We start from the raw sequence: 21,010 nt of genomic DNA on the forward strand, positions 1-21,010 counted from the left end.
AAAGCAACTTGTGTATCATGCACCTCTGTATCTACACCCCGTTAGTACCAAGACTATAAGATCCTGAAGGACAGGAACCATCTCTCACCCACTCTCTATAAACTACAGAGCACCTCAGATGCCATGTCCTCTGTGATAACATGTCCTCAGCAGAAGGTAATGTCCCTGCAGCATCCTGCTGTGTTGAGCATCAACACTACCCTTTACCCCAAGATTGTAGCGCATTCTCCATCTAAATATTCCAAGCCATTCTCCGTCTAAATATTCCAAGCCCTTGAGGAATTAAAAGAAGTTTTTTCTCACCAAACAGCTGGGATTTATGTCCCACATGATCAAGACTGAAAGCTAGCCAAGAGTAGACACATATTAATCAAGTTAAATTACAGTATGGCCATTTTTCTTCCAGGACAATTATCGCTGGCTTTAAGACACAAATGAATCATTAGGGTTCTGAATCTCTTCTGGCAAAGAAATACAGTGTGAGCTGAATGCTCAACACTGTGAGTGTCATCAGAACAGCTCTATAGATATGAATTTGCTGAGTTAATCCCCCTTCATTATCTCCATTAGCTAACAATGCACTTGTAGTCACCGCACATAATTACTGCTCTAACAGACAGGGACGTTTGAAATATTAACTTTCCCACAGACTCCAAATCTTCAGTAAGCAGCTCTCAACAATTCATTATATTAATCATATATGTCACCATACTCCTATTAAATATGCATGAGACTAAACAACACCCATGTTGCAAACTGCCCAACATCATTTTTAATACAATTTATTACTTTTTGGATACTGTAATTATAACGGCACCTAGGTGCTGCTATGAGAAATGTAAATTTAACTACCTGGCTTGTAAGTAACCGGTATTATAACCAATTCCACTTTTATTCAATTTTTAACATGCATTCAAGTGAGAATATTTTAAAACACAAAGTATAAAATATTTATGAAGTTAGTATGTACTAGGACATACTGATGTCCAATTTAAAATTGCATAAAGAAGGGATAAATTGATTTTCATAGACTTAATTTTATAGACAAATAAGTAATTCAAAATGGAAATTTATCCAGAAAGCAGCATGTAATATATTGATATCTAAGAGAAAAAATGCAATGAACTATATGATTTGGAGTCTTATGATGTCATATTTCTAATCAAATACTTTATAGACTTTATAAATTCTATGTTTATACAGATTAGTACAACAAAGACTAGATTTGATCCAAAAACAAAAGGCAAACATAAATCCCACCAGAAAAATACAATAAAATTTCAAATGAAGGTGAAAAATACATTAACCTTGGATCATATTACTCTAAACTCTATCGTTAGTATGGTCACAGATTATTAGATTAAGCACATAACGGAAATAGTAATAGCCACAGTCCACATGGACCAAGCAAGATCTTACTTAACTTATTGTGTCAGGCAATGTAATTAGAGCTTTCCATTCTTACCTCATCTAAAATTCACAATGACCCAGTGAAAGAGATATTAATATTATTTGCACTTTACAGATGTGAAAAGTGGAGACTTGCATGGATTACATGTCTCGTCCAAGGATACAGAGCATATGGCAGGAGAGGGATCTGACTCCAAGTACATCCTCTCAAACCCGGACAGCACCCAGCTCCCAGCTCCCTGCTCCAGATTCACTACTTCTTGAGTGGCCTTGGGCAGGTCACCTGAAGTCTCTAAAGCTCATTTCTTTTAGCTGCAAAATGCAAATACTATTAATATATGCCAAAATTACTGAGAACGAAATAAGACAGTTTATTAGAAAGTACCATACGAGTCGTGGAAAAACATAACGCTGATTGTTATGTTACTGATGAGATTGGAAAATAAAGTGGTGAAAAGGAAGAAAAAAACTCCATGTACCGACACAGACTCAAAATTTTCCAACAAAAATGGTATACCCAGGTAAAAACTTCTGGTTGGTTTACCTTGTTTAACATAGAAACAATTGCATAAAGGCCAATATGAATCAATATCTTTATTATACCTAAGAGACAGATGGATAAGCACTAGCAGATTAAGTTACAAGTGAATAGTAACACTAGAATTGTAGGCGTTCACCACAAAAATGATGTTCACACTACTAGATTTGGCCTTTCCAAGAGTTTCTTGAAACCAAGGGTTTTAAACTTACCTGGAGTCATTATCAGGCCCTAATTTACTATGATCCCGATACCCATTTTGATTTGTGGCGATATTTAAATGCTTAGGCCCAGGAAGGAAAAGTAATATTCAAAAGTCTCATCAATCATCATTTTAGATAAATGATGCAATATCACTGGGCTTCTTTTTCCATAGGGCATTGTGGCTTAAAAAATTATTTCATATGCCTTATGACAACAAAGATCATAAAAGAAATCTTTAAAAATTTAAGGTCAAGAAAGTGGAATTCACCAAGGTTAACAATGAGAAATAATCTATATATTTGTACATTGAACCCTAAAGATGCAGACTGTGTGTGTGTGTGCACGCACACGCGTGAGGCAGCAGAAGGCTATCAGCATGTGATTGTTATGTATTTAGTGGCTTTCCACTTTTCTTAATGTTTATATTATCAATTATTTAAAGAAAGTATATAAGGCCAAAATAATAGTAGTAATAGGAACAAAGGGGCCATATATGTCTAGCAATTCTTTTATTCACTTTCAAGGTGCTCATGTCACTGGATGAAGAATAAGGGGAGATTTTATCTGCATAAATCCACAAATATGCCAAATCACATTTTCAAACATCCTTACTTGATGATTTTAAGAATGAAGAAAATTATAAGAGTACACAGAATCTCCAAGGTCCTACCTACCTCCTGGCCGTTCGTGCTCTCCATCAGTGTGTAAAAGCATGGCAATGGGCATCCCTACATTCTTGGATCTTCCAGCTACAACCACATTTTTCCCAAATGTTTCAATCCCTTAAAACACAGAGTTTGATTTAAATGAAGAATCAACAACAAGAAGCAAATTAAACATGTGAACAGCCAACTGAAACATTCTTTAAAAACTTCTAATTAAATTTGAATTACTGTGTGGCTTGTCTATAATGCGCCCACATTCATTATTTATAAATATTCTTTTTATGCTTCTCGGATTTGTCACTTCCTCTGTAATTGCCCTCATTAAAAAACTACATTTTCAAGTTGCCATTAAATTACTTTTAAACACAGAGATTCACGTGAAGATTTAGACATGCAAAGACTTACTCTATATTAACTACTAATTATGAAGTAAGCAAAGTACGACAATGGCAAGCTTAACTGGCAATCAGACTTCCAGTGAATCTGGAACAAAATGAGGTGGGAAAAAGCATATTTTTTACAAAGTTCATGCACTTTACCCCCTAGAGAGCTGCTGAACTTTCAGGGACCCGGAAAGGATGAAAGATACAACCTGCAGATACAATGCACTCTACCTCCTTGGGTGTGGTTTCTTCATAAGTACAATGAAGCAGTTAGAATTAAAGTTTTCACAAGTACTAATGTCCTAAGAGGGTGGTTCTAGGATCTGCTTTCTCTTGGAAATTTTCAGGTTAAATAGTAGGTTAGAAAGGAGAAGATGCTGTCAGAAATGGAAGGGACAGCGATGGAGGTGGGGCAATTACAAACATAAGGGCAATTTGGTCTTGCTTAACATAGCGGTAAATATCTCTATACACCTCAAGGGCCCAAGAGAGTATCACTGTATTTAGAGCACAAATCAAATGTAAATGTCTATAGTAAAAACGTAGGGCATTAGAGATGGCTCATATATGTTCATCAAATTTTGTTTCTAAAAGTAAGGACACACAGAACTCATTTTGGAAAGTGTCCACCAAAATACATTAAGTTTACAATTTAAAAGCAGGGAGACAAACCTACTAGTTGAAAAATTCATGCCCCAAAGGGGCAACAACAGTTACCTATAACCTGGCACATATCTCTCATTTTATTTATTTTAGATTTGTGTTTTGTTTTTTTTTTTTACTTTTGTCACTTTATAAGTTTCTGTACACCGAAGTTTTATAGCTGATCATTTTCTTTTACTCAGTAGGATGGAGATGTTTCCAGCAAGGCAATGTACATGTGTTCAGTTTGGCATTCAGCATCCCCATCCTGCAGACCACAAATTACCAACCTGTTCTTTTGATTATTTCCCAAACAGCACTGGCAGTCGCCGGTATGAGAGAATTCTGGTCAAGGCACAGTCTTCCAATATTGATAATATGAAATCCATCTACGTCTTTTTCAGGGGCAATTCCATTACATACTGTTCGCTCATCCACGTGGTCTGAAAAGCAAATAAAATCGGTCTTAATTTTAAAATGGTCAGTTATTTGGAGGTCTGGAAAATGAAATCTGAAGACCTATATTATGATTCGGTATCAGGAAAGGTGTAAAATTCTTACTCAATTCCTTTTTCTTTCCACCAAAACAGTGAGTCAAAATGCTTTTGACTGGTGGTTGTAATTAACCAATCATAAGAGTGTATGCGATTACAGGGCCAGAAGTGGCTGGCCTGGTGAAGGGGAAAAAACTGGTATTTCACAAGTTTTATTTTAAAACAATGCCAGTGAGATCTGGAAACAGGCCCTAAGTCTTTGCCTCAATAAGTTTACCTACGTATGGTTTAAATCTATGTTTTCCCCATATGAGACACTTATACAATAGGCCTCTATTAAATATTTCTAGCATTACAGATTAAAAGGACTTGTTGGTGCTAAAATAATCATAACATCATGAATGCCTAACTTCCTCCCAAATGACATAATAAAAAACAAATCACACACACACACACACACACACACACACACACACACACACACACCTCCTTTCTCTGAAGAACTAGCACACTGATATCCAAAATACCATTTTGGTTTTCCATTCGGAAGGAAAATAACATAGTAAGAGTAATAAACCAAGCAAAAGAGATAGAAGATGGCAATGATCATCTCATTTTGAAAAGTAAGAAGTAAAAGTAAATATTAAAATCAGGGGCTCCTGGGTAGCTCAGTCAGTTAAGAATCTGACGTCAGCTCAGGTCATGATCTCACAGCTCTTGGGTTCAAGCCCCGCATAGGGCTCTGTGCTGACAACTCACTGCCTAGAGCCTGCTTTGGATTCTGTGTCTCCATTTTTTTTCTGCCACTTCCTCTCTCTCTGTATCCCTCTCTGTCTCTCAAAAATAAATAAACATTAAAACATTATTTAAAAAAATTAAAATCAGAAGGGACCCCGCATCCCTTCTAATCAAGACATTTGATAACCCTAACGTATCCCAAGGAATGCACTGTTTCTTCTAGGCCTCCAAATACAACACTATTCCTAAGTTAACTAATACGTGCCTAAACATATGTAGAAAAGCATCAGGTATTTTACAACCAATACTTTCTTTCCTTATAGGAGTAAGGGAAATAGATTTCATGTTTTTGACTGACTGCTACTTAAAGTCCCCTAAAGTTTCTCCCTTGGAGCCATGACTTGAAGAAACAATCATGAGATTCAATAGCATCAATTTTTTCACAATGGTTGTAAGACATTTTTGACCCATAGAATATGTGCAAAAAGCTAGCCACTTAAAATCCTACCCAAATGAATAGGAAAACTGGTATTATTCACTCTGTGTTTCACCTCTATTTACAATCATGAGGTAATGAAATCATACCACGAAAAAAAAAAGTCCTCAAATTATAACCATAACATTACAATAGAACAGCTCAGGGACTGCCTTGAGAGACCGGTCTATAGAACCACAACACTGTGTGTTGGGTTGTATGTATGTGTGTCCATATATGTGTATGGGTTTATATGTATTTAGCATTTAATTGCCTTTGGACAATGAACAGGAAAAAAAAAAAAAGAACAAATTATTGGTTTACTTTCCATCCAAGGATTTTTACATGTCTATTTAAAAATACCTCCTTCCACTGCCTCAATGCCTGTTGGCTAAGTGTAAGCTCATTAGCATAGTAAATAATCCCTTCCTCGACCTGGTTATATCTTCGTCCTAAAGCCTCCTCTCCAAGCACTCCATCTCTTTCCCAACCACCATTATGACTTCTTCTTCTCTAGTCACACTAAGCAGTGTCCCATTCCCAAGCCCTTAGCATTAACTTTTGCATTTTTGTGCTATTGTTCGTAAAATGCATGATGACCTTTCCATAACTAATTCCTTCCTCCCTGTTCTTTCCCACCCTAGTCATTCCTAACAACACATTGATCGATTGCCACCTGTTCCTTCATCACAAATTGAAATGACACATTTTCCTCCTCTGCTCTCCCACAAAGCTGCTATAAAAAGTACTTACTACATGGGCGCCTGGGTGGCTTGGTCAGTTAAGCGCCCCACTCTTGATTTTGGCTCAGGTAATGATCTCGTGGTTCATGAGACAGAGCCCCAAACACATCAGGCTCTGCACTGACAGTGAGAAGCCTGCTTGGGATTCTCTCCCTCCCTTTCTCTCGGCCCCTCCCCTGCTTACAAGTGCTGTCTCTCTCAAATGAAAGAAATAGACTTAAAAGAAAAAGTACTTAGCACATTATTTCAGTTAGTTGATAACATTAGTTATTAATTATCTCTCTGGCTTATGAGTGTGAGCCTTAAAGGGCACAGACCTTGTCTTATTAAACCAATTCACCCATAGCTTTCTCCACTCAGTTGATGGCAATTCCATCCTTCTGAACTGCTTGCCAAAAAAGTCTGGAGTCATTTTGACTCACAGTCAACATCCACTCCATTGGAAAATCTGTTGAATATTCCTTTATAATGTATCTAGCACCTCATTAGTCTCGCCGTGTCCACCGATACTAGTCTGGTTTGAGTGGCCATTAATTCGCCTGTGAATTCTTATGACAGCTTCCCGATTAATTCCCTGCTTCTACATTTGCATCCATACAATCTATTCACAGAATAGCAACATGATTACACTTCTGAAATGCCCATCGTATCACAGGAGTCTTCTTTCCAAGACCCCGCATGATGTGTACTGCTCCAAAACTCTAGTTGTCTGTCTGATCTTATACTGGTTACTCTTCCCTTGTCTTATTCTTTTGGTGTCACTCTGCATTTCTTGCTATTCTCCAAATATATCAGGCATTTCCCACATTGGTTATAGTTCTTCTGTCTGCCTGGAGGCTTCAAAACAAACAGTCACTTTGGCCAAAACCCTCCCTTCTTTCAAATCTTTCCATAAATTCTATGTTATATGTAAGGACTATTCTGACCACATTATTTAAAGAAGGCTCCGCTTCTGAGGATGGTGAAGTTGTTTATCTTGGACCAAACTTCTCACAGACAATAACTGTAAACACTGGAAAACATATGTAAAAAAACAATGATCTATAGTTGTAATGTACACCATCGTGCACTGTACCTTGCTGGTGTAATATACAGCATGATCACCATAGTTAATAATATTGTATTTCATATTTGAAAGTTGCCAAGAGAATAGATCTTGCAAGTTCTCATGACACGAAAAAATATTTTGTAACTACATATGGTGACAGACGTTAACCAGACTCGCTGTGGTGATCATTTTGCAATACGTACATATAGTGAAGCATTGTGTTATATACCTGAAACTCATAGAATGTTACATACCAATGATACCTGAATAAAACTTTTTTAAACAACTACTATTTAAAATGAGCCATCTGGAAAACCCTGGAGAGTCACTAGAAGCAGGCAGATTTGGAGGAGAGTGGGCCTCTGAAAGAAAGGGACGCCACTCAAAGAATTCAAAGGACAGCTAGAATTTGGATAATAATCTGCAGTCTTGCCTGCTTAAGGAATCAAAGCACAAAGTTTGTGGCTACCAGAGCAGCTTAAAATTGAAGGGATATAACCAGAAGAGGAGAAAGCCACAGAGCGGAGACTCAAAATATATCTATAAATTCTGCTCAAATCTCTGACTCCTGAACAATAAAAACAGGAGGAAAAACTCCAAGAAGCCCATCCAAGGCTAAGAGAACTAAACACAAATTGCAGCTGTGGTTCAGCAAAGGCAAAACAAAAAGCTTAAAGTCCTCAGTGTGACAGGCATTTAGAAAAACACAAAACCTTACAGCAAATATTATACTTAATAATGAAATATTGGATCTCCCTCCCCTCCCCAAGACAAGAACACAAGGGTGTCCACTCCCACCACTTCTTTCCAGTGTTTTATAGGAGATCCTGGCAAGTGTAATAATATAAGGAAAAGAAAAAAGAGGCCTAAGATTAGAAAAGAAGAATTAAAATGCTCCAGTCACAGATGGCACGGTTATCTATGTAGAATATCTTAAAGAATTTACAATACAACAAAACACAATAACTAATAAAGTGGATTTAGCAAGGCCAGAGAGTGCAAAGTCAAAATTGATACCAAAAAATCAATGGTATTTCTGTATACAAGCAGCAACTATTTGAACATGAAATCTCAAAAATACTGCTTACAGTAGTTTACAAATCATAAAATACTTAGGAGTAAATTTTTTAAATTTGAGGGTGACACCTATCACGAGAACTATAAAACACTGTTGACAGATGACCTAAATAAGCGGGAGGTATGTTGTGTTCACGGACTGGAAAACTCACTAGTGTTAAGATGTCAGTTCTTCCAAATTGATCCGTACGTTCCATGTAATCTCAATCATAACTCTATGAGAACTTGTGGTAAAGGTTGACTGCTGCTTGAATCCATATGACTATGCACAGGAATATCCAAAGCAATCTTGAAAGTGAATGAAGTTAGGGGACTTACGATCCCTGACTTCAAGACTTGCTACAAAACTACAGTGGTCAGGACAGTGTGGCACTGGTGTAGGGACAGACAAATACATCAATGGAACAGAATAAAGAGCCCAGCTTCAGATTCACATTTATATAGTCATATGATTTTTTACAAAGATGCCAAAGCAATTCAATGGAGAAAGTAAAAACTTTTCAGTAAAAGCCACTTGAACAACTTGTTAGCTGTATGAGGGGAAAAAGTGAACCACAATCCCTACTTCATGCCATACAGAAAAATTAATTATAAATGGATTATAAATCTAAACATAGAAGCCACAACCGAATAGTTTCTGGGTGAAAACTTTAATTTGTGTGCCAGGTACAGGCAAAGTTTTTCTTAGAATACAAAAGCATAAAGTACAAAAGAAAAAAAACTGATCAATTAGGCTTCAGAAAAATTAAAATGTTATGCCTCTTAAAACATAACATTAACAAAATAAATACCAAGCCAAAGGCTGGGGGAAAATATCTACAAAATACATACCTGACAAAGAACTCGTATCCAGGTACATAAAGAACTCTCAAAACTAAATCATGAAAAGATAAATAACTCAGTTTTTAAAAATGAGCGAAATATATAAACAGGCATTTTACAAAGGAAGGTATTCACATGGGCAATATGCATGTGAATAACACAGACCAGTGGATCCCAGAGGGTGAGGATGAAGGTAAGGACAGGGTTGACTGGGAAGGAATCAGAGAAAACTCTCTCCAGTGATAAAAAACATTCTACATTCTGATTAAGGGTTTAAGTTACAAGAGAATTCACATTTTTTTTTAAACTTACAAAATAGTACACTTATGATGTGTGTGCTTCAAGGCAATATAAATTTCACATAAAAACAAATATTGATCTGCAGTGAATGATATGCACCCTGAAGTTTTAGGGATACGTGTGTGTTCCTACCTGTAAATGTTTCAAAAACAAGATGGAGTGATGAATGAATAAATGGATAAACATGTGACAAAGCAAAATAGCAACATGTTAACGGTTATGGAATCTAGGTTGGGACCATCTGGGTGTGCATGTGCCATTCTTTCAACTCTTCCGTATGTTTGAAAATTTTTCATAATAAAATGTTGAAACAACAAACATCCAACCTGTCCCCCAACATCTTGATCCTCTTTACCATGCTCTACTTTTTTTTTTCCTCATAGCACATTAACTTCTAATAAATATGGATGCATATTTATTATGTTTACTTTTTATTGTCTGTTTCTCCTGCTACTCCACAAGGACAGAAAGTTTTGTCTTTCTTTCTTTTTTTTTTTTTTTCTACTGTATTCCTAGCACAAAGAACAGTACCCGGAAGAGGAGGGACTCAATACTTGTTGAATCCATGACTTTTAGCCCTGATTTACAGATGAAGAGACTAAACCAAACCAGTGGACAACTAGGAACAATTAGAACATGCTACCATAAGGATTCTTCTGCAACCTCTGACATTCATCCTTTAAAAGTATAATGAGGGGCACCTGGGTAGCTCAGTCTGACTCTTGATCTCGGTTCAGGTCATGATCTCATGGTTTGTGAGTCTGAGCCCTGCGTTGGGCTCTGCGCTGACAGCCTGCTTGGGATTCTCTCTCCCTCTCTCTCTGCCCTTCCCCCACTTGCACGTCTCTCTGTCTCTCTCAAAATAAATAAACATTTTATATATATATATATATATATATATATAATGAAAAACCAATTAAAATCATTAAAATCTTTATTTGTCAGTATCTTTACATCTACGTTGTTATGTATCTGGCATTTTATATCTTCAAATATAAATTTGAAGGCAAAGATTCATGTTTGTTTTTCGTTGATGTTTTCCTTTTAGGACTTGAAAAATTAGAAATTTCAGGCAAAGCTTTATGCTCATAGGTTCAAGTCCACACTCTGAACATAAATATAAGGCCCTTGAAAATTCACTCATTTATTCATTCAGTAAATATTTACTGTGCATCCACCATGTGCCTGGTACTGTTCTGAAGATTCATGAAACACAGTGAATCAAAGAGACACAATTCTTACCCTCTGGAGCCTTCTTTCTAATGGAATAAATGTCTGCCTAATCAAATTATTTGGCTATAGTCTCTTAAGGAGTTAATTATTTTGTAGGAGTAAATAAGAGAGATACTTTTGGAAGCGGTGTTTCCTGTTCTCAAGCCAATAAGTAATATTTAAATTACACCCTTTGGGTTCCACATCAAGGTTTCGAGACAGAAAATACTTATCAGGTGCTTACCACTTACTTGCCCAACATCGTTTAAGAGTTGTTTCATCACTGAGGAGTGAGGGGACAAAAAAGGAATGGGAAGTGAGTCTAATCTCACTGTGCTACTCCACCCCCAAATTTGGGAATTAGTAGAGCTTGGAGGTGGAGTAGGAGGTGTTGTCGAGGCCAGAAAGGGGTGGATCTGGCCCTCCACCCTTCCTTAGCCTCTTTCTCCTATAGCCACAGAAACTGCACAGGACATTGCTGGGAAGGCTTACTTCACTGGCTGTGAACAAAAATGTAATGGAGTGGGAACCTACATATAACACAAAAGTTGCTACCTTTGCCCCTCATAATTCTCTTGAGTGACCTGAAGAGTACATGCAGATCCAAACGTTGCCTTACTCTTCACTAGTGGTATTGAAGACACCCTGGTTTATTAAGCCCTCGGCTTCCTAGGCGCTAGACACAGTGACTTCTGTCTAATATGCCATACTGCCCTCGAAGCGGTGTATATTCCACGGAGGAAGACACTCGGATGAGCAAGCAGGTCTATTCTAATGAGCTTCTCTTACACACAAGGGAAAAGAAGAGATGTGTTTTGGGGCCCTTGCCTGCCAACTTCTCAAGGACAGTTCGTCTCCACTGTTTCCTAACTACCTCTTACCCCTGGTGCCCGGCACTGAGTTATGTGCAGATTGGAGAAATGCTGTTTGAACTGGTAAATGAATGAAAAGGGTCAGAGAGCAATCATAGAAGCAGATCTTTTAAAAGGTTTTGACAAAGAAATATTCAGATGTTTCAAAGGGTCTTTTGATTTTGGTAAATTCTTTACCAGTGCTGAATGCGCTCAAAAATAGATGAGGATATCAGGGTAAAGGAAAAAGAAAAAGGTGAAAAGTACAAGAAGTAATTACTCTTGTTCCAAGAAATTCTGGATTTTGAAGATACTCTGGGTGTCTTCAAGTTACATCATATAACCTACTTATGACAGCAATTGCTCAAAAAGAGGGAATTCTATAGATCTCAGGGACCTCCGGAGGGTTTCCACCTGGGAATGAATAGGAAAAGACATACATGGCTACAGGGATCAACCCATCCTACTAATATGTAAATCATATCAAAGTAATTTACTCAGCTTGCAGTATAAACCATTAGCCTTTTTAAAAATCACTGCTTGCTCAATGCTGCCACCATTTGGTTAACATACTCCACTTGTAGGACAATTATCTTCCACTTTGTTCACCTTGCACATAAGTTTGTTGATAAAATGTTACCTATAAGAAAAATTTTTTACGTAAGTGATGAACCACTAAATTCTACTCCTGAAACTAATATTTCACTATACGTTAACTGACTAGGATTTAAATAACAACTTGAAACAACGAAAAAAAAAATTTTAAGTGTGGGGAATTTAAAATTTAAGTTTTAAATTTAAATCAGAAATCAATATTGTTTGAAATCTCTCTTTTTTCCATATGAATAAACTCCAAATGCACAAATTGGTTACACCATAATTCATGGCTTGTGACACAATCTCAATATCGATCCAAGCATGGTACAACTTTAAAAAATTGTTTTTCATAATAAGCTAGGCATATGCAAATCCACTACCCAAAACAAAAATTATGGCCTTGATAATAACCTATATTTAACCACACAGTACATCTATTAACCCATCCTTTTTCCTGCTCCGACCTAATGGAAACTTCACCCCTGTGTGCTGGGCTTATCATTCCCTTGACTTCCTTTCCTTGACAGTTTTATTGCATTTATTTGTATTCCCAATAGATTTGTTTTTCTAAACACACCTTTAAGAATACTTGAATATAATAGACCTCACATATTTAAGGTATATAATTTGATAAGCTTTGACATATGTATACGCCTATGAAACCATCACCACAATCAATGAACACATTCGCTACCCTGAAATTTCCTCATGACCCTTCCCTCCCTCTCTTTCCTCTCCCCTCACCTCCAACCACCAGTAACCATTTGCTATGGGTTGAACTGTGTTGCCCCAAATTTATATATTGAAACCCCAAACCCTATTGTAATAGTATTTAGAGATGGGGCCTTTGGGAAGTAATTAGGTTTAGATGAGGTCATCATCAGGATAAGGTCCTCATGATGGAATGGGTGGCCTTATGAAAAGAGATACCAGAGGCAGTTTGCTCTCTCTCTCTCTCCACTGTGTGAGGATACAAGGCGGGAAAAGCGGCTGTCTGAAAGCCAAGAAGAGAGCTCTCACCAAATCCAACCATGCTGGCTGGCACTCTGATCTCAGATTTTCAGCCACTAGAATTGTAAGAAAATAAAGCTTCCGTGAACATGCATATACAAGTCTTTATTTTAATATGTATTTCCTTTTCTTTTAGGTACATATGTAGACATAGAGTGGCCGCACCATATAATAGGTACATTTAAGACACTGCCAAACTATTTTCAGAGTGAACCACTTTGCATTCCCACCAGCAACACATCCTCACCAATATCTGGTGTGGTCAGCAGGCTTTCTGATTTCAGCCACTTTAGCAGGTGTGTAATAGAGTCTTCTTACAGTTTTCATTTGAACTTCCTAATAACCACTTATGCTGAGTATCTGCTCATGTGCTTATTTCTTCTGTGGTGAAGTGTCCATTCAGATCTTTCGACCATTTTTGGTATTTATCCTACTTGAAGTTCTCGACAGTTTGGTGTCGGTCACTAATTTTGGAAGGTTTCAGCCATTATTTCTCCTGCCCTGTTTCTCCCTCTTCTTGGAATTCCAGTTGCGACTGTGATGTACCTTTTGAAAATGTCTTATGGTTCTTGGATGTTCCGGAGGGTTTCCCCACACCCCCTTCTTGTTTATTTCTTTGCATTTCAATTTAAGAAGCTTCTCCTGGCATATTATCAAGTCTACTGATTCTTTTCTTGGCATGTCCAGTCTACAACTGAGCCCATCAAAGCATTCTTTATGTCTGTTAGAGTAGTTTTGATTTCTAGCATTTCTTTTTGATCATTTCTTAGAGATTCCATTTCTCTGCTTTCATTGCCCATCTGTTCTTGCATGTTAGCTACTTTTTCTACTAGAGCCCTTAGTATATTAATCACAGTTATTTTAAATTCCCTGTCTAGCAATTCTGAAACCTTTGCCATAGGTGAGTCTTGTGCTGATGCTTGTTTTGTCTCCTCGGACTGTTTTCATTTGCCTTTTGGCATGCCTTGTGATTATTTTGTTGAAAGCCACACCCAGGACTAGGGGCCCAGGAGATTCTCATTCTTATTACACCTTCTGCCTCCAAAAATTCATCCAAATTCCATTTAAAAGCTCCTATCAGTTTACAGCTCCAATAGCTCCTATTCAGTGTGAGTAGATCCCGGTTGTGAGTCTCTGAATTTGCCTCTCTCCAGATTTTGGGATGTTGGTTTGCCCTACAAACCTCAGTTCTCTGATGAGTCAAGAAGAGGACTGATCTTCAATTTGTTCAGTTTTTTCTTGTAAGGACAAAAGGACTTACATTATTCTGGCTAGGACTTGGGTTTTATTTAACTGGGTTAAATAAATGTTGACAGTGATTTTTGAGAGCTCTTCTTTTTTAAAAAAATGTTTATTTATTTTTGAGAGAGAGAAAGAGAGAGAGAAAGAGCACGCACACACACAGGTGAGGGGAGGGGCAGAGAGAGAGGGGACAAACCCAAGCAGGTTCTGCACTGTCAGCACAGAGTCCAACTTGGCGGGCTCAATCTCACAAACCGTGAGATCATGACCTGAGCTGAACTCGAGAGTCAATGCTTGGGGTGCCTGGGTGGCTCAGTTGGTTAAAGGAACGACCTCAGCTCAGGTCATGATCTCATGGCTTGCGAGTTCAAGCCCCACATCAGGCTCTGTGCTGACAGCTCAGAGCCTGGAGCCACTTCGGATTTTGTGTCTCCCTCTCTCTCTGTCCCTCCCCTGCTCATGTTCAGTCTCTCCTTCAAAAATAAATAAACATTTTTTAAAATTAAAAAAAGGTGTCTCACGTCCATGAAATATAGCCAGACCAACACTAAACCATCCTGCATACCTAGAAAACTGATTGGAGGATTAACACAACAATCTGCACAATCTGAACCACAGAATTCAGCAGGTATGCGGTGCAGAGAGGTGAATTTGGGGAGAGGCCGCAGAGGGTAGGGAGCCGCTTTTGCAGGTGGAGAGGACGCAGACTGGGGGGGGGGGAGAATACGGGAAAGGCACCCCTCTCCAAATGCAGCTGGAGGGAAAGTGGAAAATTAGAAATAGCTACAGGGACTAAAGTAAAAAGGGAGAAAGGAGAAAGGAGAGGGTTTAAATTTAATTAAGACTGTAAAAAGGGGGAGCGCAAAGTCTGCAACTCTGCAGCTCGATGCCTTGTGGTGCTCTGGTGTGAAGGGCGAATCCCCAAGAACAGAGTGGGGTCTGGGAGGTTCTCAGGCCACATGGGGAAAAGCCACATGGTTCCACTGCTGGAAGGACATTTGGTAGAGACTGTTGAAGACACCTGGTCCCAGCAGACCCCTGAAGGCGGCCACATTTGCTGGTGCTGGGGCAAGGTCATTGAGGGTGAAGCCTGGTGCCAGATGTGTGTTGTAATTTTCCATAATCCCTGAAACGCTGCTGCTACACTATCTCGCGAACTTTTTCTGGGGCGGCTGGCATCTGGCCGCAGTCTGGGGCACCAGCGGCAGCAGGGTCCAGCAAGCGTTCCTGGGAGCAGCCGACACTCAGCTATTGCTCATTTGGCCATTGGTTGATGAGACCCTCCTGCAGAGGGGCGGAACAGGTCAAAGCTGCAGTCCTTCACAAGGGGCCAGGGAAAACAGCCACATCTGAGACAAAACTCAGGAGAGAGGTACTGCCTGGGGCCTGGTCACGGAGAGTGAAAAAGCATGGAGTGGATGAAAGATGAAGACAGACAACGGGTGCATAATTGCTGACCTGGGAGAACAGACTGGGTAGCTGGGTGGCACCATTTTCACCACTCCTGCGCATGCGCGTACGCACCTATGAGCACAGCAACAATCCACCCCAGGAGGCTAGCAACGCCATCTAGTGGAGAGCAGAGCCATTACACTGAGCCCCGCCCAACTGGGCCAACTTGGCTCTTCAGGAACACAAGTCTCACCGCCGGCTTAGTTTATGGACTATAAAGTGCTACATAGACTGACTTCTAGGGGAAAACCAAGAAATTTCAGTCCTACTTCAGTCTGTTAGCAGGTCCATCTATTCAATTTTCTTTCTTTCTTTTTTTCTCTTTTACACTTCTTTTCATTTTCTTGAATACAGAAAGAGAAAAAATTCATTTTTACTTTCAATTTTTATTAAAAATATTTTTCCTTAATTTTTATTACTATATTTTTTACTTTTGTGTAAATTTTTTCAAATTCTATTTTACTTCCGTCATTTTATTTTAGTCTACTTCAGTGTAGTCACTCTTTCAAATTTTCAAACAATTTCCTTTTTTTCTTTCTGTTTCTCTTTTCCCTTTTTCATTTCTCTTTTTCTCAAATGCAGAAAGAGAAAAACTTAATTTTTACTTTCGATTTCTATTAAAAATATTTTTCTTTAATTTTTTTACTATATTTTTTGTTTTATGTAATTTTTTTCAAATTCTACTTTACTTCCGTCATTTTATTTTAGTCTACTACAGTGTATTCACTTTTTTAGATTTTCAAACGATTTCCTTTTTTTTCTTTTTTATCTTTTTTCTCTTTTTTGTTTCTTTTCTTTTCTTGAATACAGAAAAAGAAAAAATTATTATCTATTTTTAATTTTTATTAAAAATATTTTTCTTTAATTGTTTTCTACTATATTCTTTACTTTTATGTATATTTTTTCAAATTCTATTTTACTCCCATCATCTCATTTCAGTCTGCTTCAGTGTATTCCTTTTTTTCAAATTCTCAAACGATTTCCTTTTTTTTCTCCCCCCCGCTTTTTTTCTCTGTCAAACCACTTTCAACACCCAGACCAAAACACACCTAAGGTCTAGCATCATTTATTTGATTTGTGTGTGTGTGTGTGTGTTTGATTTTTTAATTTTAATATTTTTTAATTTTAATATTTTTTAATTTTAATATTTTTTAATTTTAATATTTTTTAATTTTAATATTTTTTAATTTCAATTTTTCTACCTCATTAATTCATTTTCTCCCTTCAAAATGACAAAACGAAGGAATTTACCCCAAAAGAAAGAGCATGAAGAAACGACAACCAGGCAAACAGAGAATCAGCGATATAGAGGACAAACTTATAGAGAATACAGAAGCAGAAAAAAAAGAGGGAGATTAAGGCAAAAGAGCACCATTTAAGAATTAGGGAAATCAGTGACTCATTAAAAAGGAACAACATCAGAATCATAAGGGTCCCAGAAGAGGAAGAGAGAGAAATAGGGGTAGAAGGGTTATGTGATCAAATTAGAGAGGAAAACTTTCCTAACCTGGGGAAAGACACAGACATCAAAATCCAGGAAGCACAGAGGACTCCCATTAGAGTCAACAAAAACTGACCATCAACAAGGCATATCATAGTCAAATTCACAAAATACTCAGGCAAGGAGAGAATCGTGAAAGCAGCACAGGAAAAAAAGTGCCTAACCTACAAGGGAAGACAGATCAGGTTGGCAGCAGACCTCTCCACAGAAACTTGGCAGGCCAGAAAGGAGTGGCAGGATATATTCAGTGTGCTGAATCAGAAAAATATGCAGCCAAGAATTCTTTAGCCAGCAAGGCTGCCATTCAAAATAGAAGGAGAGATAAAAAGTTTCCCAGACAAACAAAAATTAAAGGAGTTTGTCACCACTAACCCAGCCCTGCAAGAAATTTTAATGGGGACTCTCTGAGGGGGGAAAATATGAAAAAAAAAAAAAAAAATATATATATATATATATATGATTAGAAAGGACCAGAGAACACCACCAGAAACTCCAAGTCTACAAGCATGATAATGGCAATAAATTCATATCTTTCAGTATTCATTCTAAATGTCATTGGACTCAATGCTCCAATCAAAAGACCTAGGGTAACAGAATGGATAAGGAAACAAGGTCCATCTATATGCTGTTTACAGGAGACCCACTTTAGACCTAAAGACACCTTCAGATTGAAAATAAGGGGATGGAGAACCATCTATCATGCTAACGGTCAACAAAAGAAAGCCAGAGTAGCCACACTTATATCAGACAATCTAGACTTTAAAATAAAGACTGTATCAAGAGATGCAGAAGGGCATTATATCATCATCAAGGGGTCTATCCACCAAGAAGACCTAACAATTGTAAACATTTATGCGCCAAATTTGGGGTACCCAAATACATAAATCAATTAATCACAAACATAAAGAAACTCGTCGATAGTAATATCATAATAGTAGGAGACTTCAACACCCCACTCACAGCAATGGACAGATCATCTAATCAAAAAATCAACAAGGAAACAATGGCTTTGAATGACACACTGGACCAGATGGACTTAACAGATATATTCAGAACATTTCATCCTAAAGCAGCAGAATATACATTCTTCTCCAGTGCACATGGAACATTCTCCAGAATAGACCATATACTGGGACACAAATCAGCCCTAAGTAAATACAAAAAGATCGAGATCATACCATGCATATTTTCTGACCACAACGCTTTGAAACTCAAAATCAACCACAAGAAAAAATTTGGAAAGGTAACAAATACTTGAAGACTGAAGAACATCCTACTAAAGAATGAATGGGCTAACCAAAAAGTTAAAGAGGAAATTAAAAAGTATATGGAAGTCAATGAAAATGATAACACCACAACCCAAAACCTCTGGGATGCGGCAAAGGTGGTCATAAGAGGAAAGTATATAGCAATCCAGGCCTTCCTAAAAAAGGAAGAAAGATCTCAGATACACAACCTAAACTTATGCCTTAAGGAGCTGGAAAGAGAACAGCAAATTAAACCCAAAACCAGCAGAAGACAGGAAATAATAAAGATTAGAGCAGAAATTAATGCTATCAACACCAAAAAAAACAGTACAACAGATCAATGAAACCAGAAGCTGGTTCTTTGAAAGAAGTAACAAAATTGATAAACCACTAGCCAGTTTGATCAAAAAGAAAAAGTAAAGGACCCAAATAAATAAAATCAAGAATGAAAGAGGAGAGATCACAACCAACACAGCAGAAATAAAAACAATAATAAGAGAATATTATGAGCAATTATATGCCAATAAAATGGACAATCTGGAAGAAATGGACAAATTCCTAGAAACATATACACTACCAAGACTGCAACAGGAAGAAATCAAAAATTTGGACAGCCCCAAAACCAATAAGGAAATCAAATTAGTAATAAAAAATCTGCCAAAAAACAAGAGTCCAGGGCTAGATGGCTTTCCAGGGGAATTCTACCAAACATTTAAGGAAAAGTTAACACCTATTCTCTTGAAGCTGTTCCAAAAAATAGAAATGGAAGGAAAACTCCCAAACTTTTTTTATGAAGCCAACATTACCATGATTCCAAAACCAGACAGAGACCCCACTAAAAAGGAGAACTAGAGACCAATTTCCCTGATGAACATGGATGCAAAAATCCTCAACAAGATATTAGCCAACTGGCTCCAACAATACATTAAAAAAAGTATCCACTACGACCAAGTGGGATTTACACCTGGGATGCAGGGCTGGTTCAATATCCACAAAACAATTAATGTGATTCATCACATCACTGAAAGAAAGGACAAGAACCATAAGACCCTCTCAATAGATTCAGAGAAAGCATTTGACAAAATACAGCATCCTTTCTTGATAAAAACCCTCAAGAAACTAGGGATAGAAGGAGCATACCTCGAGATCATAAAAGCCATATATGAATGGCCCAACGCTAAAATCATCCTCAATGGGGAAAAACTGACAGCTTTCCCCCTAAGGTCAGGAACAAGACAGGGATGTCCACTCTCACCACTGTTATTCAACATAGTATTGGAAATCTTAGCCTCTGCAATCAGACAACACAAAGAAATAAAAGGCATCCAAATAGGCCAGGAGGAGATCAAACTTCCACTCTTCACAGATGACATGATAGTCTATATGGAAAACCGAAAATATGCCACCAAAAAACTGCTAGAATTGATTCATGAATTCAGCAAAGTTGCAGGATATAAAATCAATGCACAGAAATCGGTTGCATTCCCATACTCCAAAAATGAAGCGAAAGAAAGAGAAGTCAAGGAATCGATCCCATTTACAGTTGCACAAAAAACCATAAAATACCTAGGAATAAATCTAACCAAGTAGGTGAAAAATCTTTACACTGAAACTATAGAAAGCTTATGAAAGAAATTGAAGAAGACACAAAAAAAATGGAAAAAGATTCCATGCTCCTGGATAGGAAGAACAAATATTGTTAAAATGTCGATACTACCCAAAGCAATCTACACATTCAATGAAATCCCTAGCAAAATAACACCAGCATTCTTTACAGAGCTAGAACAAATAATCCTAAAATTTGTATGGAACCAGAAAAGACCCCAAATAGCCAAAGCGATCTTGAAAAAGAAAACCAAAGCAGAAGGCATAACAATCCCAGACTTCGAGCTATACTACAAAGCTGTAATCATCAAGACAGTATGGTACTGGCACAAGAACAGACAGATCAATGGAACAGAATAGAGAACCCAGAAATGGACCCACAAACATATGGCCAACTAATCTTTGACAAAGCAGTAAAGAATATCCAATGGAATAAAGACAGTCTCTTCAGCAAGTGCTGCTGGGAAAACCGGACAGCGACATGCAGAAGAATGAACCTGGACCACTTTCTTACATCATATACAAAAATAAACTCAAAGTGGACGAAGGACCTCAATGCAAGACAGGAAGCCATCAAAATCCTCGAGGAGAAAGCAGGCAAAAATCTCTTTGTTCTTGGCCGCAGCAACTTCTTACTCAACACGTCTCCGGAGGCAAGGGAAACAAAAGCAAAAATGAACTACTGGGACCTCATCAAAATAAAAATCTTCTGCATAGCGAAGGAAACAATCAGCAAAACTAAAAGGCAACCAA

The 21,010-nt window shown here is 37.7% G+C and overlaps 1 protein-coding gene across 2 annotated transcripts in view; it reads right to left on the reverse strand.

Moving 5' to 3' along the window:
• Positions 1-21,010, reverse strand: part of MTHFD2L (methylenetetrahydrofolate dehydrogenase (NADP+ dependent) 2 like) — a 143,834-nt gene that overhangs the window by 91,100 nt on the left and 31,724 nt on the right. The window contains exons 4-5 of one of the 2 annotated variants that reach the window (XM_027058266.2): positions 4,133-4,285; positions 2,827-2,934 (exon numbers count right to left, since the gene is read on the reverse strand). In XM_027058266.2, coding sequence (XP_026914067.1) covers positions 2,827-2,934; positions 4,133-4,285 — 261 coding nt within the window. The remainder of the gene's footprint in view (positions 1-2,826; positions 2,935-4,132; positions 4,286-21,010) is intronic. The other variant, XM_027058271.2, reaches the window with a different exon arrangement.

The sequence above is a fragment of the Acinonyx jubatus genome, chromosome B1, assembly GCF_027475565.1.
Source record: "Acinonyx jubatus isolate Ajub_Pintada_27869175 chromosome B1, VMU_Ajub_asm_v1.0, whole genome shotgun sequence".
Lineage (NCBI taxonomy): Eukaryota > Metazoa > Chordata > Mammalia > Carnivora > Felidae > Acinonyx > Acinonyx jubatus.